General features: G+C 38.3%; 1 protein-coding gene across 2 annotated transcripts in view; it reads left to right on the top strand.

The window, feature by feature from the left end:
- The window catches only part of SH2D4B (SH2 domain containing 4B), an 88,975-nt gene extending 73,623 nt beyond the window's left edge, over positions 1-15,352 (top strand). For both annotated transcript variants that reach the window (XM_030029595.2, XM_030029594.2), the window contains exons 7-8: positions 2,535-2,755; positions 6,136-15,352. In XM_030029595.2, coding sequence (XP_029885455.1) covers positions 2,535-2,755; positions 6,136-6,228 — 314 coding nt within the window. In that variant the 3' untranslated portion in view covers positions 6,229-15,352. The remainder of the gene's footprint in view (positions 1-2,534; positions 2,756-6,135) is intronic.
- Positions 15,353-25,694: the final 10,342 nt, after the last annotated feature.

A 25,694-nucleotide genomic window follows, 5' to 3' on the forward strand; every position in this document is an offset into this window, starting at 1 on the left:
TTACAGTATAAATATTGATTGTTGGAATTAATATAGTATTTGCTGGTGATGGAACTGTTTATCCCTTCCTCTATTACTGAATGCTGTGAGCTTCTTAGTGTGGCTCATGTACATGTATTTCTAGCAGAGATTTGTCAAGGAAGTTGGCATCGTAATCACTAATAAAAGCTTTCATTGTATATTTAAATTAGGGCAATTTGAGAGAAGACTGAATTAACAAATAGTGTGATTTCAGAATCAATTTTTGTGTAATTCTTGGCATGTGGTACCTGGTATTGGGATCTAGTGATACAGCTTCACATAATATGATGTATCATATGGATTCATGTTAGTACTATCTTTTCATTTGAACAGAGTTCAAGACTTTTTAACAATTCATCTTGGAATACTTCCAATAAAACTGTTTTTAGTTTTGCAAAGTGCAGCAATTGACACCGTTGGCTGAGCAGTTGCATGCTGTTTCTAAACAAATGCATATATTTCCATGCTTACTGCCTGTTTTGCATGTCTGGTGAAAAGATGATGCAATATCCTCCAGAAAAGAGAACTGTACATCATTCAGCAGAGTATATATGTGTATGTTTCTCCTCAGTACTGAGGATATTTCAGTGGAGATCTCTGAGCCCCACTGACATTGAGCCCTTGTCGTGTTCATCATTGCACCAAGTAAAACTGTAAAAGAAATTCATTGTCTCAAAGTAGAAAAAAACTGAGAGAAGGAGATGCTTTTCTATCTTTCCTAAAATCATCCAGTGCTTGCTTTTAGGACCCAGATCTACTCAGTCTCTTCCTATGTCTCCCAGAGGCATAATTTTCCTTGTGGGCTGGTTTAATTAGAGCATCCCAAACTTTGATCTTTCAGGTAGGTCCTTCTTTGTATGAATTGGTAATCCCTGGGCTATGGTTATTATTACACTAAAACAATGTGGCTTTTCAGCACTCAGACTCCATGGAATTCTGAGTAGGACACATGTAGGATTCTACGATGACAAGCAGTTCCATTAAATATTGCATGTATTGTTTTGAGTAAGTTTAGTTTTACAGAGAGTAACTTTGGAACATGTACATATATTATTTATTGACATTAGTGCCATGTTCACATTCAGGATGGCCTAATTCAACATCTGTTCCTAATTGAAGTGAGCATCTGGTATTTCACAGATAATTATGAGACATGAGCTTACTGTCCTCTAGGCCCACCAGACAAATTGGAACCAGGCTCTCTAGATGGATGGTAAGACCTGGTTCAGTGCTGGGTGCAGTTCTGATCACACCTTTTACGTGGTGTGTGATCAGATTAGGGTTTATCTGTTATACCCTGTTTGCAAGCAGAAGTACCACAACCTGTTGTGTCCTAGGATCAGAAAGAAAAAGAAAGCTGAAGATTTGTCCAACACAAGAATAAAATGGGAAAGTTCTTGAAAGCTCTACTACTGTTAAACTTTTACCCCTGCTTATTCTGAAAATCTGAATTTGTGATCCTTCTTTTGCCCTGACAAATACATTTGTCATGCAGCAAAGGAATGAATTCACCTATAAAACAGCTGCTTGGTGACCAGGATATAGGGGAGAGTTTGTTCCCTGACTGAGTTTGTCCAGAGAGGTAAGTTGCCTCACAGAGAAAATGACCACAGGATGATAGTTATGTACTGCAAAAGCCCCAACTAATTTTGTAATCTCTTGTCCCAGAGCAAGGTGCATAACTCATTATTGTTCATTATGAATTGTAAAGATGAGCTCACTTCTGATCAACAAATACAATATTCGATCTTTTCTTTGTGTTGGTACTCTGGTTAGCTCATGACTACAGTTTTTAACTAGAGGAGACTATTATTCTGATATTAAGCCTGAAAGGTCCCAGAAGGAAAGGACTGTGATCTTTGTTTCTTGTTTTCCTCTGTGACAATGTTCCCTAGAAATGCAAGCCTGTGAATAAGTAATCTAACATACCCACCTCTGTTAGCAGCTCTGTTAGCTGCAGGTTTTGATTTCTTTGTGCTCCAGTTTATCTATATGCATCTATGGATGTGTGTGTATGAATGTACAAATACAGGCAAATGCTTTTTCTCCTGGCACTTTCTTTATGTTCCTTCTTTAGGACCTATAAAACAGTTGTAAGGCAACACAATCAGAAATACTGCTATACAATTGCAAATATCAGCAATGTATTGCAAATTCAAATTGCGATGCCAAACCATGCTAGTCTGCTAAATGATCACTTGTACGGAATTCTCTGGTCTGATAGGCCAGTTGTGTTTGGCCACTTCCTTTGAAAAAGCAGTAATGATGGGAAAAAGCAATTCGTAATCAGATAATTAAAAAGCATATCCCACCAGACTCCATCAAAACTCTTACAGCTATCCTTCAGAAGCAAATAGCATAAATGTTGTCTCCATAGCTCTTAACTCCTCCTATAAACATTTCAATCTTGACAAGTTACGCCATTTTAATTTCACTTCTGCTCTGTATTGTTGCCTTTGATTTACTGTGACAGACCCATTAGCTGCATAACCATAGGTTTTTTTTCTTGCCAGGTATTATCAGCCGCCAGGAGGCAGAAGAGTTGTTGATGAATAAATCTGAAGGAACCTTCCTGGTGCGAGTCAGTGAGAAAATCTGGGGCTATGCGTTGTCTTATCGCCAGCAAAGTGGGTTCAAACACTTCCTGGTTGATGCTTCGGGGGATTTCTACAGCTTCTTGGGGGTAGATCCAAACCGACATGCAACACTGACAGATCTTATTGATTTTCACAAGGTAACACTTGCTAGGTAGAGATCAATAACTGGGTGGAATGGATTAATAATTTAAAGAGAAACCGTGTAATTTGAAACCACAGTGGAAAGTAGTAGTAACCATAGTGGGGAACAGAATATATGCATATATTTTACACTAAGCCTAGCTGTAACATTTATAGTTTGTGCCTTTTGTTGCAGTGAATCAGAAGGCTTTTCCCCTTCTTTCAAATGCTTCAGCATGTATTTGTGTCCCCTTCTAAGCAGATTCTTATGCAATGCCTGCTCTTCTGGGCTAAAAATAGACTGATAAGGGCTGACAGAGCTAACACTTTTTGAGCTTCTTTGCTGTGCAAAATTGAATTGGAAATACTATAGAAAGGTCTTATAATGAAATTTCAGCATTTTTCAACCTTCGATGTGAGGGTTGTAACATGCAAAAGCAAAAGAGTGGGGCCCGGCAGTAAAGAAGGGAACATGGAGGGGTTCTGTTTTAGGGATGTGCTAAGGGTCATTTCTTATTGTCCGAAACAATGCTACAAGACTAATTTACTATTCATCTTTGACTTTAGATGGGTTTGAATTACTTTGACTGTAACTTGCGTTTCTTGTTGCCAGACTATGACTAAGCAGTAGCACTGTTTCTGATAGCATAGGTTGTTTTCATCATCTTGCATCTCTTCCCCATCTTCATCAGTTTTAATTCTGCTTTTTTTCTTAGCCACCCTTACAATTTCTCTTCATCCTCTCTTTTCTAGTTCCCTTTCTTTTTTTATCCTTTTCTCACTCTTGTCTCAAATGAATTCTATTAATTTTTTGCTCCTCCTTTTCTTCACAGCTTTTAATTTTTTCGGTATTCAGTCTCACAAACACTATGCAGACATTATTTTTCTTCTAATTTCCCTTTTCTTTTAAATCTTTCTTTTATTTCAGCTAGTTTGCAACATCTCTTCAGTGTTGCCTTAGTGTCCCCACAGAGATCCCTATGACGTTATATTTCCACAAATTACATTTCCACGTGGGAGGATAGTAGGTGTCACGTTTGACCAAAAAACCCCTCCTCCCCTAATTTGGTGAAATTCTCTCTCAGTGGCTACCCTGGAAGCCAACCGCCCCCCACACCTTTCTTCCTCTATCACAGGTTTTATTGCTGAGCATGACATATAGTACAGAATATCCTTTTGGCCAGTTTGGGTCAACCAGCTGGGCTGTGTACCCTCCCAACTTCTCGCTTATTCCCAGCCTACTCACTGCCAGCAGGGCCTGAGTGGGAAAAAGAGAAAGCCTTGATGCTTTGCAAGCACTGATCAGCAATAGCCAAAACATTAGTGTGTTATCAACACTAGTTTAGCCACAAATTCGAAACACACCACTATACAGACTGCTGCGAAGAAAGTTAACTCTATCCCAGCCAGACCCAGTACAACTGGAAAGAGCCTAACCAGGGCCTTGTCAGGGAAAGAAAGGCACACATGTAACACCTCAAATGCAGATTGTCAGGCATTGGATGTAGGAGCTCTGGCTGAAGTAGTATCCCCTGTGCTCCTGGAGAGAGGTGATGGTGACAACCAAATCCAACCATCTCTGCTCCAGCTATGTTCCGATATTTTCATCACAGCTCATCCTAGGCAATCACTGTGCTAGAAACACATCTATTTACAGACAGCAGAAGGGCACTTGTCAGAAGCAGAATGTCTTTTAGTTCCTGACATTTTTTTAAAGAAAAAGTTTTCTTAGGTGTCCCCTGATAATAGTTAATAGCTCCCCCTGTAGTAAGACTATCAGAGAAACTGGTTCACCTTTAATGTCACCACACAATTCTCTTTTAACTCTCTAGCTTAATAGCTATATTAAAACTGTTTTCTTTGGCAATCACTTCAGGAGGCGTCTTATCCTGTCTCTCACATGGTTTTCTTTGAAGCTTTTCTGTCTGCCCTTTCTGGTGAAGTCCATTGTCAAGTGTCCCAAAGCCTTCTGGTAACCAACTATGCAGTCTTTATGTAAATGGTTGCGCTACGGGCACACTGTCTCTTGCAGCTATTGCTATATTGTTTGGAAAAGTTGCTGCTTCCTCAGCACTATTTTTGGCAAGGGTATGCTTCCCCACCCCAAAAGTTGCATGGACTGCTCTTTGAGGGTCCTTTTCACTTTCGATCAAAATGAGCAGGGCTGGCATAACTGGCATAACTACTTTTTTTAGTTGCTTAGACTTATTCATCTAAAACTGCTTCATTTTGATTTAAAAAAATTAAGAAGAGGTCACTCAAGCAACTCAGCTGACAGATACAAGGGGGCAGTAACCATTAGCTGGAAGAACAAACTCCTTACAGAAGAGGGTGTGAGTGTGCATTTTCTCTTATTACTATTTGCACTTAAATACTGTGTGGAAAGCAGCAATAACATATCCAAGATAATTGCTAAATCTTTTCATTTACTTCCTCATAACCTTTGCGAAAGCATTTAATTTGAGTAGTAACTTTCTGAACTTAGTCTGATGTACTGATTGGGAAGGGACCATGACAGGGAGACTGCGTGTGTTCTGAGGAAATCAGGCACCAAATTTCCATTGAATTTCAATAGAAATTAGATAAGTTTTGAAAATGTTAGGCCCATATATGGATCCATAACTTGGATCTAAACTTTCAGATGAAGGATTGCTATTTTAGTCAATATAATTCTGGATTCTGGCTCATTTTGGTGCATTTATAAATCTTAAAGTTCTACAAAAATAAAAATGAACTATCATTACTCTAAGAATAAGTGCAAAGACCAAGTTCTCTACTTTTCCAGTAAGTTTTTTTGTATTCATCTTGGTAATCAATTACTGGAATGACAGACTTGGCATGTGGGTATTTAATTAATGAGAATAGGTGCTATTTGTAAAGACTGTCTTTACCCTAGCAAGGTTAATATCTTTCACCTCTCCGTAATCAGTCAGAAAGCTGTTACTGTTGTGTGTGAGCACTCAACATTGAGCTCTTGTTCAGTCTGCCTGGGGAAGCTTCTTTCAACCCAATGACTATGGAAGTAGAAGAGTAGGACTGGCATATGTCTGTTAAATTAACCCTTCAGAACATCCTTTATAGGCATCCGTAGCTGTTTTTTAAGTAGCATAGCAACTTACAGGTAGTACAAATCACCACCTTTTTTGTACACCAGCTGTTTGATTTCAGTGTTTGATACTAGCACAAGTTACTACTGGCATAAGTATGAGATAAAGCATGAAGAAAATGAATGGTTGATAGGATCCCTTTGCTGGTCTGTATTTATTTTATCAAAGGTTTATTCGTAATTGGTTACCAGTTACAGCGGAGTGATGGTCTTTATTGCTATCAGCTGCTTTTCTTAGAAGATCGGGAGAGGCTTAGACCTTTGATATTTTAATTGGTTTTATCTTTCTAGGAAGAAATCATCACATCCTCAGGTGGGGAGCTACTGCTGGAGCCATGTGGACAGCAGAAGAATCCACCAGACTACCGCCCCTTATTTGAATAACTGACCCAGGACTAACAGGAATGAATTCTGGATAGCTGTAGTAATAGATAGCTACAAAAGTAAACACTGAAGAGTAGTTAACAAACTTCCAAAGCCACTGGTCTTGTGGCCAAAAAGTATTCTCATTAGAAGGCCCAAAATATTTCTGTTTTGCATCTGAATTATCATCATTATTCATATTGCTAACATATTAAAGGTGAGAAACTACTGGCAAATTACAAATGAGGACTATTCCCAGGAATTTTTCAAGGGATTGTGGCCAATTGCACTGAACACTAAGTTCCTCACTTTATTTTCTTAATGTCTGAGATTGAAAATGCAAAAAGCCTCAAGAAGTATGGGCAGGAACTATTCATAGATTATTGTATGAAGTACCAATATTGGTGAACATACTCTTTTTTCCAAAGCAAGGTTTGTCAGTTTCTGTTGACAATCTAGTTACTCAGTGGTGGACTTTTGATAACCAGAGGAGCAGTCTTAAAACATCCTTTTGCAGTTTGTGATTGCTGAAATGGTTAGGTGTAGCTGGAAACTTGCCGTTGTGCTTTGGAATTCAGGCCTACAAAGTTCACCACAGCAGAGACAGAATGAGGTCATTAATATTTTATTTACAATTTCATGCAGTCCCACAGCCTTGGAAAGAATTTTACTCCTGTACAGAAAGTGGTCAGTTTATTCTAAACTAGTTATTCTAATGAAAGCACTTTGATTTGCAATAATAACAACTCTCACTGGCCTTGTCATGTTTTCTGCTTTCTGATGTGCAAGATACATGCTGGAGATTTCTAGCTTTACTTTGCTATGGGACCAGGTATTTTCCTTAGCTGATCTAGGGATGAAGGTGGGGTTGGTATATTTATCCACAGAAAAGGTACAACTAATTACATGATCATCATGCTATTTCATGTTTAAAAAAAGATGCACACAATGTGTTCTTGATCCATTTGTTATATATAACATGAAAATAGACCTGTAGCCTAGATCTATGGAGCAGTTGCTTAGTGTTTGGACTATAAAAAAAAAAAAATAATCTCATCACAGTAGTTAATTTGCCCTCCTGAAATTTGTGTCTTAGCAGTCCTTGTGCTCTGGGCTGTCACACGGTATAGATGTGGTCTTGTGTTGTTTCACTGGTCAGCTGGATACTACTGAGGCAGCCAGTTCAGGAAATGGAGTGAAATGAGTTGGAGAACTGTTACTATTACCTTCCTCTGCTCCTTGCTCTATTCTCGTGAATGGCCAGATAGAAACTGCTGGGTATAGAAGTGTTCTTTTCAGCTCCAAACATTCATTCTGCAGGGCAATATTTCAAATAACTGGGTTGTGACACTTTTATATGCAACTGATTTTTTTCAAGAGTGAGGTGGGACATGAGGGAAGTAGCTGCGTACCTATTGGTTAGCCTGATAGTCATGCCTTTAATAGGCAGTTTCTCAGTACTTTTCCTTATGTGATATGTATTTTGAGATGTAAAGTGGGTTGTTCTGTATGTGTTACTGTACCTCCATGGTGAATTTTTTCCTGGAAATCTCTGAACACATAGGGAAGGCACACTGAGTATACTTCTATATGCTACTGCTTTGGGCAGTCTCTGAATTCCTATGTGTTTCTCTTCCAAATCCCAGTGTAGACTTCCCTCCCAACCCCCATGTAAATCCAGCTCTCCTCAAATAGTCATTTCTCTTGACTCACTGTTACCTTCTGTACTTTGTCTGACCTAGATGGTAAGCTCATCTAGGAAAGAAATTTGTCTTGTCCAAGCTTATAAAGCACACTATACATTTAAGGTGCTACAATAATAATAAATACCTATGGTAATAATAGCAACAATTTTTTCATAATTAATTCTACAGTTAGCCCATATTAAAGTACAGATTTTTGCACACAAACTTCATTGTTGTGCAGGAAAATTTTCTTTTGTTAACTTTGCTTTTTGTGTGATTTAATCCATCAATGTTTGTGACCCTTGAAAAGAAAGTTCTAATGAACTTTCCACAGAGACTTAGCTGGACAGTTTCTGTATTAATCACTTGGGACACTGGCTCAGGAACTTTTAAATAGTTACTGTTAGCACCTTATAACAAAGCAAATCAGGACACAGCAAATAAGCAATGCTTACTAGCTGGAGCAGCTGTTCTTAGTGCACAGTGGTCAGATAAGATGACAGCTGGGCTTTTCACAGCAAGTAGGCTTACAGAGGTAGGACATCTTTAGCTATGTGTCTGATACCCTGAGAAACAAAGTGGCTTGGCAGCTAGATAAAGGGTCAAGATACACAAGTGGTCTTGGAATTTTGTTGAAGTGTGGTCCTTTGCAGGTCACCAGGGGCTGGATTCTCAAAATGAAATACAGCTCTACAATTCTGAACATAGTAACACTTATGTAGGCCTCTAGTAGGATCTGTAGTCTCCATTAAATGAGAAGCCTGGTATGTGTGATCCGGGATCAGAATACACCTGGTACAGGTATATACAGACATTGAATCCAGCTACCAGAACGTGGAGCTCAGCACAGGGTAATTCACTGCGCTTCAAATATGGAGTCTGTAAAATAATCACAGAATAAGTTGCTTTTTTCCAATAGATCATTCAATAGTGCAATTTACCTCCCCCAAAGAGTTCCAGTATCTACTAGCTGCTTCCTCTGAGAAACTAGCTCTGCACTTGCTGCCTCTATATAGACATCTCAAGAACCACCTCAGCCTCAGGTTATTCACAGCTGCACATGTTCAATCACAGAACATCTGGACCCCTACTTTAAAGGAGAATGGAAAGGGACCTTTTAAAGTTAAAAAATGTGGGTATCCATAGACTTACCTCTGAGGCCAGAGAGCAGCAGCTGGGTGCGTGGGACTGAGGGTCTAAAGGTGGTACTGAGTAATTAAGGTGGTATTTAAACACCTAGACATCTTTGCAGACTGGTGTTTTGCCTTTATGAACTGTAAACAAACAAAAGGCATAAAATGCTGCCTTCTCTTTGGAAAAGGTGCTAGGCATGCTAGAAAAGAAGGCGTGCAATTTCCAAAGTTTTTGGAAGATTACTTAACCCATTGTACACAATTTTGGGAATGTTTATAGACAGAATATTGAAGAACTTGTTCTATAAGGAATTCACATTCAGAGACTGATAATAATACAGCTATTTATTTCTAGTGACACAATTCCCAGCAACTCCTTGCATTTTGTTTAGCTGATAAGAAGGCTTTGAAATATTAGCTCTTTAGCTTATGTGTCCTCTTGTGATGTAATTAACATCACAACAGCATCATCGTTTTCACTTTGGAGCACATTTCCTACTTTTAATTTTCTAAATTTTTCTGTCTGAATTCCATCCATTTCTCATTCTAGGTTTTACCTGGCTTTAAAATAAATCCCTTGTAAGTTCCCCTGCAAATGAAATTACTTGGAAAACTGCAACTTATCTGAGAGTTTTATTATGCTAATAAATGTCAGAATTCTCAAGTAAAGGAATTGCTTTTTTTTTTTCCATAGCCCCACAGAAATAATGAAAAATAGCCAGCCAATTCATAGAGTTACCAGGAAAGAAAAACTCAGCAATACATAACCAGAAGCAGCAGCAATAAAATACAGTGCAACTTAACTGAAGATAAATTTTGAAGGAAATAAAAGGAGATCATAGCAAGCAGAAATTAAGAAGAACGGAAGCTTTCCTTGGTAGAGATGTGCAGCTGCTGCAAATACACTTGAGGGCTGTGAGTGAAGTACAAGCGCGGAGATGTTTTCTAAGCTAACAAATGCTTCTTGTTGCCTTCCAGAAAATAAGTGGACTATGAAAAGGTAGCCAGTTAGCAGGAAGAATAGAAGGGAAAGCAGTGATGGAGTAAATATGGAAAATTAAGAAAATAAGGGGAAAATGTGCTTATCCCATTGTTTTGAAAGCATTTTGGACTTTTGTTACTCTGGGAGGAGGACTGGGCACTGCTACCTCCCTTTTGCTCTGCAAGTCTTCAAGATTTCAGCTTTGAACTAAATCTACCTTGGAGCTAGATTTTACATCCTCAGTCTGTAAGAGTTGGGCTGGTCCATACTGCAGCCTTGAATGCTGCATCTGCTTCACACTGTCTGCCTCTACATTTAGTGCTGTCTGAAGCTGTTCATCACTGTGTACAAAATCTTTTTAGTGCTGCAGTTTCATTGTCTGGAATGGCTAGCTTTATTCTATTACACAGCGACCTTCAAGTCTTGCTTTCTGGTCTGTTTTTCTAGTGGTAGCTACTGTTAAGTCATAAGAGGTGCGTGTTATGGATTTTCATTATAACATTTCCTGTCAATGTATCTTGTCAATGAGGCCACTGGGAATACACTGAGAGACCTATTATGGTAATTCTGTTCCATAAGGAAAAATGCTACAGCAATAAGGAAAACTTTTAAACTTCTAAATGAATTGAACTTTTCTTCATATCTGTTTCACAGCAATAAAATATGGCACAAAAGGTCCCAAGCTTGTTTGCAAGTATCTTTGAAAAAGTAGCTCTTGATTTATTCTTGCTTGATCCACAGATGCATCCGTTCTTTCTAATTTTGTTTTAATCTGTTATTGTACATAGACATCTCCAATTTAATACTGCTCTCTTTAAAAGAGAACAAAAACCAGGCAAAGAAATTGACAGCAATCGTGGATGAGATTTTCAAAGCCAGTCTATTACCTCTTATAATTACTGTAATGAAATAATTATGTAGTATGAGTATTTAGATATTAGTTTTATAAAAGAATATTCCAGGGCAACTATTAAGTACTAAATCCCTATTGTACTGAACAAGTACTGAGCAAAAGAAGATAGCTCCTGCCTCAAGAAAGAGATACCTAAAAATTTTAGTTAGATTATTTTCAGACTGACTGTGTAGAAACTGTTTCCAAAGACCACATTCAGAGTGAGAATTTCCACTAGATTTCAATGACTTTGAATCAAATTAATAAAACCTATTTCTTTGCTGAGGTGAGCCAAGATTAATATACTGACTACAATGAACAATTCAGTTTTGTGCAAACTAGGGATCCACTTCTGCTCATTCTTCTCCTGAGTCCCCACAGACCTGAATATAGAGCGTTAATGGAGTTACACCACATTTCACTGCAGTCTAAACTCCTCTCTTTACTAATGCCACAACACAAACCTGGTCTCAGGTGAAATGTGGTAGTTCACAGTGGGAGAAATTTTTTTCTTCCTTTGTGTGAATAAATTCGTTTGCATAATTTACAGACTGGAGTTTATTTTTCAATTATTTTCAAGGACTGACTTTCTTTTCTGTTTTATTATGTGTTTGCTTTAAGATTCCTTTTTCCCTTCCCAAGAGCATAGGGTTAGTGACCTCTGTGAAGTAATAATGTGTCCCTGGCTGGGCTATCAATTGCAGAATGAGGTGTTTGCACTTGACCAAATGTTTGCTTTGTGTTTCCTGAGATGAATCTTCTGGATACATACTTACTGTCTGATGATAATGATGCGTAATTGATTTTTATAGCTAATTTTCTTGCCATGCAAGTGCTGTGTGAAACCTTCTCTTCAAATATTTGTTTACTGCTAGTGATTAGTCCTGTAGCTTGTATATTTACATTATGACCCATAGCTAATGCAAATTTTCTACCAGGCTGGAGCCTTCAATGAATTTGGTTTCTTCTTGCTTGGAATTTCTTCCAGTAGTTTTAAATGAAGGTAACATCATTTTATGGTATCTTTATTAAACATCAATAAGTGATTTTTTTTCTTACGGAGGAGAAATAGCTTCAAAAGAGATTGGACATTTAGTTTGGTCCTAATTGTGTTAGTTTGATCTATGTGCAAAGAAAACACTTAGCATGTTAATGTCTTCTTTAAAGTTTAGCTGCCATTTCTCCCCTGTTCTCAGTTTTAATGAGAACTGTATGTGGGAGAAGGTCATACGCTCACGAGCAGTGGAGAGAAAAGAGAGGAAGTAGGACTGTCTTATTCCGTATAATTTTACATATAACAGCAGGCAAAATCTTGAATCAAGTATTTCCTGAGATGCACTATTTTTTCTGCTTAGCATTCAGAGGATCTAGCCTGAGACGTATCGTCACTACTTTTCCCTTACATAAGAGCAACAGGAAGGTATTCATACTGGGTGTGAAAAGGGCCCAAATGGAATTGAATGAGTAACATTACAGTGCCCCAGGAATGGTACAGAAGTAGTGCAGGTCAAGAACATGGTAAAGACATATTTTGTATATAGGTGTGTAGAACTAGGAGTGCTTGCAAATTCTTGTTTGTTAGAAGTTAATTCTTTTAATTATATGATTGTCATTAATGGTCAATGCAGGGGAAGATATGGCCAATCTTAATGAACTTCCTATTCCACAAATTCATAGAACATAGATTGCCTCTGAGGAGAATCAGAAATACTTGTCTTAGACAAGAGTTAATATGCATTACTGTATGATATTTGGGGCAGAGAATTTTAAAGTGTGTTATGCATCACTATCAGGATAGGAGAATGTACCAGCTAAACACTGCTTTCCACATAAAGCATAATGAACTTCTCAATGTAGTTTTTATAGCACTTAAAAAGTCAATGAAGAATAAAGCTATCCCCAGTTATACTCCTCTCCTGTAGGAAATGCTGTCACTACAGTAAACAAGAAAATGTTTTCTCATCTAGGAGTTTAAGATTAATAATGGACTTAAATATTACAGCAAATAATTTCGCAGAGCTGTACACTGAACACTGCACTCCAATTAGTAGAATAGCCTGTTGCACTTACATTTGTTCTTGGTTCTCAAACTCGTCTTGCTTGTGATAGACTGATGCTAAAGAGAAGTAAGTTTTTAGTAAGTCATTCAAATCCAACTTTATGGAAAATGTATTAAGGTATATGTTTCATTATCATTTTTATCATTAACAGTTTCTCTCAGGGAATCCCAGAAAATAAAAAAAAAATTCTAAGAGCAATGACTAAATGCATACAGCTCTGGTCTGACTGCTAGACAATATTTTGTTATGTTTTATGGGCTGTACTCACAGCATGCTGGTTCATTCATTTTGAATTTCAGTACCCTATGTGCTACATTGGAACCTATCTACATTTTTTTAATAACAAAACAGTAAAGAGCAGTGCATGTGAGCAAACTGTTCTATGGGATGAAAATGTTCACCAAATTCCAATGCTGAGGCCCCACAACATCCACTGGAGTTCATGTGGCAATCCCTAGTTGATAAATATGAGAATTTTTTTATAAGGATTGCCTGTCAGAATCACTTTTCCCTTCCCCCAGAAAGAAATTGAGATACTCTAAAATCTTCCATTGACACTTTTTAATGGAGAAACATTCTGTTTTCAAAATGCAAAGCTTCGTGAAATTGTTCCTATTTTTTAGAGTAAAAAAGATTAAAAGTATCTAAAGGCATTTTTAATTGCAGAAAATATGAAAAGTATGCACAAATTTAACACCCAAAAAATCTGGGTTTTATTCAGCCCTAAAAGAAAATGTGCTGCATTAGCCTCCAAAGTCAATACAGATATTCAATGTTTTTGACATTTCATTAGGTATCCATTCTCTTCTTTAATGCTAGTTTCCTTTTAAGGGAGAATGGAAATACACAGGGAACAGTTATTCAAAATGTCAAGCCCATTAAATATCTGGTTTGACAACTGAAATAAATTTATGAAGGTTTAAATAAGACCCCAGGTAATGTTTTCTCCGGAAAAAAAATCAAGCTAGTGAGGTGGGTGAGTTCAGAAAGAAGAACTGATGTATATTGCTCAGAATTTTGTGTATTTTGTATTATATGCTAGGATCCTTACAGTATGATTTCCATTTAAACACTACTAAAAAGTGTGAGCACTGAAAAATAATTAATTTAAATTGAATAATAAATAACATAATGGAAATTGTCTGCTATTCCAGTTTCTCTGAAAAAGGCTAATCCTATCAACCCTATGGTTATGTGAAAGACTAAGCCTATTCATGAACTTTTGCAGGAAAAAGGATCTAATTTTCCAAGTCATCATTGGGACTAATCACAACACAAATCTCCTCCTGGTTGAAGGTCTTTGATTAAGAAATACAAAGTTCTGACTACACATTCAAATACTAAATGGAAACATTTGCAATGAACCAGTTGCATGCAAATGCAAACCATCCCACAGAATAGCCATTGTCATGTAGCAAAAATGAATAGCTTGGACTTCAGTTGTTCACCTCAAGTGGGACTAGAAATGTTGACTTAATCCAGAGATCCAGGTCAGTGTGGTACCAGCTCCTCTGTCAAAGATCACTGGTTATTTGAGGAGACATGAGGTCAGGAGAGAGTGTGAAAACTTTTGAAACCTTGAAATATTTCCGTGATAGGAAAAAAATTCTTCCCCACCCTAGGTAAGAGTCAGTTTGCAAAGGAAAAAGAGGAGGCTTTGTGAAACTGTTGCAGACATCTTTTTTCCTGTTGGTGCGTAGATGTTTAGACAATTTGTTGAAGTCAACGAGAAGTAAGTGGGGAATAAGGATTTCACAGCCGGGTCATTTTTTATTCATTCTGTTCTACAGCACCGCACATACAGTCATGAAGTGCTAACCCATCTGTTCTCGGAAGTTGTTCAAATCCAATGGACTAAAAATATTCTGTCTGCCAAGGAGACAGTCAAGGTGATTTGAAAAGGCTTGGATGCTTTTACTTTGGGCCACAGTCTGCAGATAAATTAAGAGGCATCAGGGCTTTTTTTTTGTTCCCTCTCCTCCTCACCCAGACCTATTAATAATGAACCAAATTCACAACAACCAAGGAGAAACCTGCCTGCTGGCTAATATTCTGTTTGTAATACTGTGTCTGCACCTGCCCATGGTGCTAAAATTCATTTCGAGTTACACTTTAGTAATTGATGATCACTTGCCATATCCCTTTATAAAGCTTTTTTATCAATGTCTTTGGTGGTTCATTTTGTATCAGCAGCAGATCAATGAAATTTTAATGGAACGGAGTGCTCTACTTGAGACTGAATTAATGTTGCTTTACCTGTTTCAATATCAAGTGAAGTTTTCAATGACGAGAAGGATAATAGTTTTTCAGATTTTTTTCTTCGATAACTTTGTTTCTGCACAATGGTGGCATCCTTGTGATCAGCTCTAATAAAGATTAAATGCATTAATGAACTTAGTTTTACATTAGCAATGTGCTGTGAGAGACAGTGGAAAAATGGGGGGTTTGAAGCTGATACCTGAATCCTTGTAAATGTAAATGCCACCGAGATGTAGCAGGGAACACATGAACTCCTAGAATACTAGCTGGGGAGTCCGGGAGGATCTGAAATGGTTTAAAAATCTCCAAGGTAATGCAGTAATTAACCATGCACAGGGAAGGATAACAAGGTCATGAATTGAGTTCCCTTCTTTAAAACTGCAGGAGGAGCCTGTGTTGTTATCAGAATAATCCCACAGCACTGCAGGAATAATATCAACCACTGCAGCCACCTCAGAGCAGCCTGTGAAGTACAGATGTCTTGCCTGTGAACTCGGCACAGAGGGACTACTGGGGCTTTGAGTGCATAGATCCTGCCGGTCTATGTCTATCACCAATTAAGAAACTATGGATCTTGAGAAGCTCCAACAACTCTCACATTGTCTTGGAGCCATCTGTACAGCAAAGTGATTGAACTATTTTATTCCCTTGTAGAAATGATTTCTTTCTGGTCCTCTAAGCCGCATGAACTAATTATGTGGTATTTCACTTTATTTTTTGCTACTATAGATGACTAAAAAGCATACGACAAAAGAAAATGACTTCCACTCAAGCTTAAATAGACTAGGAGGGAATATAAACCTTTTCCTGACGATTTAGCTCAAGGCCTGTGCTGCAAGTTGCCGCAGCCCGCCTGCTCCCTCAGGCCCCCCCTCAGGCCCTCCCTCAGGCCCTCAGGCCCCCCCTCAGGCCCTCACTCCCTCAGGCCCCCCTCAGGCCCTCCTGCCCTCAGGCCCCCCCTCAGGCCCTCACTCCCTCAGGCCCTCCCTCAGGCCCTCAGGCCCCCCCTCAGGCTGCCCCCCCCCCAGGCCCTCCCTCCCCCAGGCCGGGAGCCCTGCAGTGAGCGGCGCAGGCAACCGCCAGACGGCAAGTGCGCTTTGCGAAATGCCACTTGATTTTGGCCTTTCCGAAATGGGACTGTTAGACTTCATGCTTCAAATCGGGCAATTTTTAGCCATTCTAAACACAAACTAAAAAACCCTTTGCAAATGAGAGAAAAACTGAGAAAAGTCTCAAACAAACAACATTTCTTGGTTTGCGTTGGAGAAAATTCATTTAATTGATCTAAATTCACCTGAACTGGTCTGGATTCATCCCCTGGCTTGGCTTTCGTCACGGGTTTTGACAGACTTCCCTCTCTTTCCCCTCCTGCTCCCCCGGCCCCGGTCTCTCAGTGCGGCAGCTGGACGGAGGAACTGTCCCCTAGCCCAGCCTTGTCACCGTGTGGGTTTGGGGACGAGAGGTGCTATGGCGGGCTGGGGGGCTGGAGGAGCTGGCAGCTACAGCAGCTGCCAAGGAGGACGCGGGATGGAGCTGTCGTGGCATAGTTTGCCCATCAGTGCTCCAAAGTGAAGGCTTGGAGGTTGAGTGCAGCTTTACTGGAGGAAGCTTTCAATAGCAGTTTTCATCTGCTATTTACTGAGTCCTGTCTGAACCAGGGCCTGAAATGCAGGCCTGATAAAAACTTCTTCCATGGGTTGATTCCCCTCAGGCTGAACATAGCAGATAATTTACAGACTGACAAGATAAAACTGGCAGTAGGAAATACATGGGGGAACGCCGAACTATCCCGGTTTAAGGACTCTTCATCTGCTGAAGAGGACTTACTCAGTTGCGCTCCTTGTGGCTGGACAATAGAAATGGGAAGACGATAAGGAAGGAAGCTGCCATATTGCCTTCAAGGACAATGGGAAGAAGCCCTCCTCTCCAGTAATATTCACCTGATGAAGGCGGACTGGTAGGTAAGATGCATTTTTTTGTTGTTTGGCTTAGCTTCCTGGAATTGCCAGGTTGACAGTGCTGGAATGCAGGAAAGATATTGGCTGATTTTTGAAATAGGAAGACCCACGCTGATTGCTAAGGAGGTTAGCATTCACTGGCCCAATTCTAGAAAGAATCTAAAGGAAAATATTGTCCAACATGTTTGTATCTCCATGAATCAGTAAAAGAAAATAAAATATTAGTTCAGTATTAAGGGTATTTAAAAAAATGCAAATGTTTTTCCATGTTTCCAATGAGTGTTGGATCAAGCGTTGAATGCAAAAGAAGATAAATCTGCCTTCTCACCTTCACAGTCACAGCTGAAACAAACATTACCAGGGCAGCTTGTGTTTCCCTTAATGGAACTGTTTCTATTCAATGAAACAAAGTGTATCAGTCTCTGAAACCGTAAATTTAAATCTTATCACTAACACCTTTCTCCGTACAGCACTAAACACAATTTCAGATACGGGAGAGGGAAAACTTTTTGAAGACTTAGAAATGGCAAAATAAGAAATGTCTAAAATAGAATTCTTGTGGTAGAGAAAGCAGAGTGGCAAACAGCTATGTTCTGGTTGATTTGATGTGCTTTGATAAGTACAGTCTATAAACTTTCAAAAACTGGGACTATTTAATACATACTGAAATAATGCTCAGTAATGTAATGTAATAAAGCTTTTGTATAATAAGGAATGTTGTTAATAGCTACCAAGAATACAATGATGCCTGTTTTTCACAATTAAATTATTCTGGCATGATTTCTTTTTCTAAAGTAATCTCGGTATGCATCCTTTCACTACAGAAGAACAAGCTAGAGAACATCTAAATGAAGTTAACACTTTCTTAAATAGTTCAGATGAAATGTTTATGCTTATTTAATATTTTGTGGGTATTTTCCATGGTAATTTAATTTTCAACAAACCAAGGAGTCTAACAGAGAAAATAAAATGCAGACATATGATATTGTAATTTTAGTTGATTAGAAGCAGCAGATAAAAGATGAAGAATCTCCTGCCCTCATTCTGTACAGCACAACACTAGGTTAAAGAGCCACTTCATGGCATGAAAGAAAGGGAGCTGCTTTTAGCTCAGAATGGAAAAATTGTAGAATCATAGAATAAATTGAGCTTTTAGGGGGTCTTTGGAAGTCACGTCTGTACTAAAATTTGAGGATGGCTTCCCCTGGACTTGTGTGGAGTTTTTCCTCAATTTTCTTTGATCTTTCAGTATCTGGGATTTTTTGTTTTTCCTTCCTTGTCGCCACACCCTCTGGAGGACCATAGTTGACTAATTTATTGGTCCAACCAATAAATTTTCAGATCTGTCCTTGTATTGTAACACATCTCTTTCAGATTGCCATTCCTGGAGCTCATCTTTCAGTGAAGTTTCTGCCATGCACTTTTTTTTTTTAATCTTAGATTACAGCAGAGATGCTGGAATTCATTATGTGTGAATATGGACAGAAGTTCTACTGAAAGAGGCTGAAAAGTATTTTACGGAAGAAGAGAATTCTTGCCCATGTTTCATTTTTGCAGTATTAAAGTTCTTAATATGTATGTAATAGAGCTATAGAGAGGGTTTTGTTGTTGGGGTTTTTGTTTGTTTGTTTGTTTGTTTGTTTAAAAAACTATTTGATGGGATACAAGAGGATGTGTTGAAGACTTCGTTGTAGCCTGGACAGCTGGAGTTTCTTCTTTAAGCTTTGTATTTTATAGTGACTGCTGTTGTTGCATGTCTGATAAAATGCTGTTGCTGTGAGTTCTGTAACAGCTACAGATATGACTGACAAAGTGTCTGGGGTGTTGGGAGCTATACAAGAAAAAAATAACCCCAGGCCATTTCTAACCAAAGAATGCAAGGCAACCATACGTCACTATTGACAGCAGGAAAATGAATAAATATTGCAATAGATATATGTCTACTCAATGAATTTATATTAGCATCTGAGTGATGTCCTGTCTCAGGAAGGCTAGTAGACCAGTGTTATTAACTTCCTTGATGGAGATCTTTCCTTTCAGGCAGTGAATTTGTGGTGTGAAATCAACATCTTGTTTTTCTTGTATTCTTTTACTTCCTAAAGGAGTATGCATATTATTACATTATACTATGTTTAAAAAAAAAATAAAATAAAAAATGTCTTAGTTGCATGTCCAGAGCTAGGCTCCAAAATTCACATTTTGGCACCACAATAGACGTGGCCAAACTGAAAAGTCTCAGATATTTTACATAACTTTATATGTACAATGTATGTTCATCATATTGGGAAAATTATGATTCAATATAGATGCAAAATAATAAATTTGAGCCTATGTTGAGGCACAGAAAGTTCTGACAGTTCTTGTCAACCTGTTTAGACACACGTTATGAGAGTCCCTCATCATTAGTAATCATAAGGCTATAAAAGGAGCCAATGGATCATGTTTTCTGGGACAATAAACAGCTAATTGTAGCACAGCTCAGCCTATGAACTGGTTCAGTGTTTCTACTTCATTATTCTTGTTGCTCAGTTTTCCAGGTCCAGGATCTTCTGCTTCTTTTCAGACATATAGCTATCTTCCCCTTCTTGATTTCTCCCTCCTGCTTACCTTTCTCTTTTTTTTTTTAGTCTAGTGTTTGCTGGTAAGTTGTAGGCACTTGAGTGCACCATTAAAGTGTGCTTGAATCATTCCTTTAGCAACTTTGCCAGAATAGTTATTGTAGAAAAGTTATTGTAGAAAAAGCAGAGAAGAAAAACTCAGATAAACAGTTTAGTTAAACAAAGGAAAACTATTTCAGGCAAACCGATTTCATTCTGGTTTTATACGTAACAACCAGAACTCTTTTGAACTTTAAGAAAAACTCAGTGCCTTCACTTCCAGTCTCCTCTTAGGCTCTCCTGATTTCCTGATTCTTACTAGTTTTGAACTGAGTGCTAAAAGAATGCTCTGTTAGTGCTCGCCTGATCCGAAACTCCTGGAAATCCATGCAAGTCTGCTTTTATCTTCATTTTCCAACTTGTTAAATGTCTGATTCAAGAAGTTATATAAAGAATGGGAAGTCTCAAAAGAAGAACTTTCTAGGAATGAATCTGATGGACCCCAAAGACCTGAATTCCATGAAACAATTTCAGATGAGTGTCTGAACTCTTGTGCTTCATCTAAAAACATCTGAACTTTTTGAGAACAGCCAATCTCTAATGAAAATGTCCTTATGTATTTTTTAATCTATCCTGCTACTTTGGATGATAAGTCCTTTAATAACTCTTCAGAATACATCAAAATGTCATGCTGTGCCAAATGCCTACTTTTTTCCCTCTGGATCCTAGCTTGAAAATGAATGCTGTACAGTAGGAGATCATTCTGGATTACAGAACAACTTCTCAAAATGTCAGTGGTAAATAGTCAGCAAATCCCTCATTATCAATAAAATGGCACTGATATTCAGTAAAAAGCCATTTGTAATACTTTCAAATCCGTGTCCTCACAAACCTTTTATCTTGTAGCAATCCCACCAGCACCAAGCAAAATATAGTTTTAATGCAAGAGGGATCTTTGGGGTTTTTGCATGTCTAATGAACTTGAGTAAAGGCTTTAGAAACTGTTGCTGGACAAGGGACTTTGATTTTAATAGTGTTTTAAATGAAACCATTTAAAGATGTTTTTAATTCCCCATCTTTCATCACTGTAATAGATATAAAATCCTTCAGTATGTGCTCAGATACCATTCATTTTCTGAATAAGAGTCTATTATTGTTTATGAAACTGCTTTGCTTTAAATACTAGCTTGAATGTCACTAAATTAATCTTGTTGAGGGTTTTGGTCTCTGACTTGTGTTTAGTTACCTTATTCATTTACATATATTTCTTAAAAGCTCTCAATCTTGTGTGAAGTGAAAAAAACACCTCTCTAGTGTTACTTGTGTGGAAATTGTAACTCAATAGCCCTAAAGCCAGTATTTCTTTGATGTAAGTCAGCTGTAAAATTCCCATTGACTTCATTGGCAGAAGAGTTAGACCCATATGAGAAGCAGAGAAAGAAAACAAGTCAGTGGAAAAAATGCTATGAAAATTTTATACTGTCAGAGAAAATGTGGTGATGTTCAAGGTAACAAGTGTGAGCATAGTGGTAGGCATTGGTGTTGAAGAGTGCAACTTGTTTAACTGCAGTGCTGGGCTTTCAGCCCCATGTTACTGTACAGTTCATCTTGGTTCTGTAGATTTTAAGACTGGGAGGATGAAATTTGACTCTATGCTTTTGACTTACCTGCTGAGATTTCTGACTGGTGATTAGGTAGCTGTTTACTGGGAATCGCACTAATGTAAGACAGCTCATCTTATTGTATTAACTCCTATAACGCATCAGCCTGAACTGAGCTGTCCTTGAATAAATGACTCACAAGGGCAAGTCTAGGTATCTGGTTGCACGCTGCTAGCCAGTCAATCATATGTGAAGTATTAGGAGAGCCCATAAAATATAACTAATAAAAAAATAATTTTACCAGGAGATAAGTGGATCTGTAAAATTTTTGCCAAAAGAATAACAAAGAAAGTGACATTGTAAAATGCATCTGCTACACCTTAGATATTGTTGCTTACAAGTAAACATTCTTTCAATAACATGCAGAACTAGGTCTTCAAACAGAGAATTTTTTGAAAGGAAAAAGCTCTCAAATTTTTGAATTAAAATTGGCTAGATTTGACTTCCAGAAATGATCCAGTCTGAGTAAAACAGTGCCACAAATGTGTGTCAAAGTCTTTCTCAAATACCAAACCATTTTAAAATCAGATTCATGAATAGTAGCTAAGTTTCAAACATATACATTCTTTTTTATAACGTTACTCACATGCTCATGACAAAAGTTTGTAGACCTCTGCTTGACTTCACTAAAGCCTGGACTGCCCACATACCTTTTCTTCATCAAACTTGTGGTTCCTGAAAGTATTTTATGATTCTTTCTCCAGCTTCTTTTTCCTTCTAAACTGCCAATCATGGTCCATAATTGAGCAGTCAGCAATGTTGACAGTTAGTGGATTGCATAGTTGAATCTCAAAGCACTTTCTGCTAGGACTACGGATTAGACTACTGCAGTGGTATGCCTCATTTAACACTTGAGCAGAGTTGGAAACAGCTAGGGCTGAACTTACTTGAATAACTCCATCCGAAAGGGAGAGAGAGTGTGCAAGCTCCAGAGGATAATCTAGACAAACTTCAAGATGTAGAAAGCAGAGCTTTAAGATGTAAAAATGGAGCTCTAAGGTTTGGTGATCACCACAACAGCCCCTCTAAGGTAAAAGCAAGTAAATGCACGTCAAGCAGTTTCCATAGTCTATGTCTTGGGTATTATGACTCTAAAGAACGTAATCCTCAGCTTCAATTCATTCTCTACATGGGGATTTAGATGATTTTCTTCCCTTGACATTGTCTAGTCCTCTTGTCCTACCAGAGAAAAATCCAGCCCTATTCAGAAGACTGGCACACTGCCAACACAGATCTTTACTGTTTTGAAGTTCCCGAGTGGCTGTGCAGGGGGAGCTGACGTACTGGGAAAAGTGTAATGGTTCCTCACCATTAACACTGTGTTTCCACAACCTGTAGAATAAGGCAGTTGGATGTGGGCTGGGGATAGAATTGGAAAGAGCGTTTGCTATGTGATGGGCTGCATTCCAGTGAAGGTCCACCACAGCAATAAGTTAATGATGGAACAACTTAAAGCCAAACAGTAAATACTTCAATACAAAATGTTAAGTGCCAAATGTTTGCTTTGCTGAGAGTTTTTTTTTAATGTTACACAAAAAGTACATCAAGTTTGTGAAAAGATATGCACTGCCCAAGGAAGAGAAGAGTAATTAAAACCCCTTTAAAACTGATGTAAAGAGAAGGGCTTTGAAAAACTGACTCCCTCAGAAGTTCAGCATAGCTAACTTCTTTCCTTTTGAGCCTAGTGTACAGAATCTGAAAATGAGAATACAGTCTAAGTAGTCTTATTCACATAGATATGAGTGAGCGCTTTTGCTTTGCATATTCCTGCTGCAAGCAGACGTGAATGTATTCCTCCTGTGCTCAGAGATCTGAAGTCAGTGAGTATAGTGCTGAGTCAAGCTAATAATCCCTGAACCGCGTGAGTATATATTAACTCAGCTCAGACACTGTGCAAATCGTTAAACCTAGCTCATCATTTTTGGTGTTCAACTTGATGATCATCTATAACTCGTAATGCTGGAGTCAGGAAACTCCCGATGGCCCAAAGATGAAGACAGAAGAAAGGGGAAAGAGATCTTGCCACAGTTGTTCCATTTTGCTTTCCCTTCCTTTTTTAAAAGTGCTTCAACATGCTACTTGATTTTGCTCAACTTGCGTAATTCAACCGTGATAATTATTCTCAACTCTCTGTTACCATATTTCTTGTAAGCTTTAGCCTTCTTCTAAAAAGCATTTTTTGTATATGATAGTATTTATTCAAATGTTCAAGAGGTTTAGTCACTGGGACAAGCCTGCTGAATTGGGATTGTCCTGCTCACACAATCCCAGTACTTTGGCTAATTGCCACATCTTTTAAAACAGTGTTTTATTGAACCAGGCTGCCAGATCAATTTTTTTTCCCCATTTGTTCTTGGTATAATAGGAGATCTTTGAGTGACTGTAGCATCCCCTTGTAGCTGGCTTAGTTTTGTAAAATATATATTGGAATAGAGCCTTTCTTCTTGTAAGATAGGGAACCCCCTGCTGCAATATTCTGCCAAGATTTGACAAGAGTGCATAACTCATCATAAATATATAACGAGAGTAGTTTTGACAGGCATGGAGTCAAATAGGATGCATTCTGGTTTTGTCTGGACATTCACAATTAAACTCTTCTCAGGGTTTGGCAGACACAGCCAACTTAAAATGTTTCCGATCACACTAAAATTGGAACAGGCATAAAATCCTCCTTAGCTAGTGTGTTACTGTCACTGCAAAAGGCCTGAGTACTGAAATGTCAGTGAATTCACTTTCTCATCACCCTTTGACTTGGGAGACGAGCAGACAGCACACTCTTTTAAAATAAATATTTTAATAGTATTTGGTACTTTGGCTTGCATGTGGTGTTATGCCTTTGAAATTAAAGCCAGAGAACAAGACAAAAATTGAATTGTTTTGTAGAAACAGTAGCCATTTATGAACTAGGATAATTTTATGCTTTTCCAAGAAATATAACAGACAGGGCGGATCATCCTGGCAGACAGCACTCTGCAGTTCATGTATTTGTATCTCAGTGTATATTTCAAGCACAGCCTTGGTTGGGAACATACTGCAGCCCAACTTTTCAAATGTGATGACTGGTTTTGCATTGTCTTGTTTTGTTAGTTAGAGACATTTTGTAAGGTTTTATACTTGCTAGTGCTTTGCAGAACAAATCCTTTCAAAGGAGCTCAGGCGAAAAATTGAGGCATCCAAAATCATTAGTCATTTTTGAACAATCTTTTTTTCCTTGTTATGTGATAAAGTGCTTCTCAACAGTTCTTGATTAGAGCTTCTAAGGGAAATTAAGGGTCTGGAATATGGTTATCAACAAGAATGCTCAACTGCTGGTCTCCATTTTGATGGATACTTTTTACGTATGTTAAATATAGTACACAGACGCAATGCTGTAAGCCAGCCTAATCAACAGAGAGAGTCTAGCTCCTACCTGGCCCACCACCATCTTTTTGAGAAGATATGGGGATGTGTTGCCAAAACAGTAAATGCTGCTCCTGATCCAATGATGTGTAGAGAAGACGTTGTTTGTGCAGGAACAGAAATGTGTTTACCTACAAAGGAGAAGAATGCTAAGAAATAAATCAGCCCTTTTGGCTGACTCACCCTCAGTTAGATGTTGAACAATCAGAGGATAACAGCTGCTAAAGCCCTGGTACTCAGGTGAAAGGGATGATGAGTGCTATTTTGCCCCACCAGTCCATTGGTATCTCCGTTGGTTAATGAAAGCTTAGGACCTCTTCTCTTTCTCCCTTCCCTTTGATGGGAATGTATGGGAAACTTCAGTGCAAGGTAAAAAGCCTTACAGACTGGAAGGAAGTGGAAGGAAAATCAATCCCTGCTAGCAAGTCCCTAGGCAGTAATTCATGTAGGAGTCAGGCTAAAGTTCTTGTCCCTTTTTCATGATTTGTTGCTACTGCTTCTTTTCTTCTACATTATCACTGCAAAGAGTTGTCCTTTCAGCTGTATAAGCTTTCAAGGTCTCCAGGTAAGTGTTATTAGGATACTTCTGTTTTTTTCATGAAGACTATGATGGACTAAAAATATGATTTTTCTTTTGACATCTCAAATGTATTTCAGTATTTGAAAGTTTCATTTAAAATGTGAAAGAAGATTACCCAGAGCTTCACAATTGTGATTGCTATTGAAAATAGTCAACTCCATGAAGATCATTGAGAGCTGGCTTAAAACAAGAACTTGAATTTCAGTCTCCTATGTCAGGCTGCTGCTTTAATTAGCAGGCTTTTGACTATCTTGGATAAAAGCTTTTGCCCTGTTCCTCCC

This window comes from Aquila chrysaetos, chromosome 11 (genome assembly GCF_900496995.4).
Source record: "Aquila chrysaetos chrysaetos chromosome 11, bAquChr1.4, whole genome shotgun sequence".
NCBI classification, from domain to species: Eukaryota; Metazoa; Chordata; class Aves; order Accipitriformes; family Accipitridae; genus Aquila; species Aquila chrysaetos.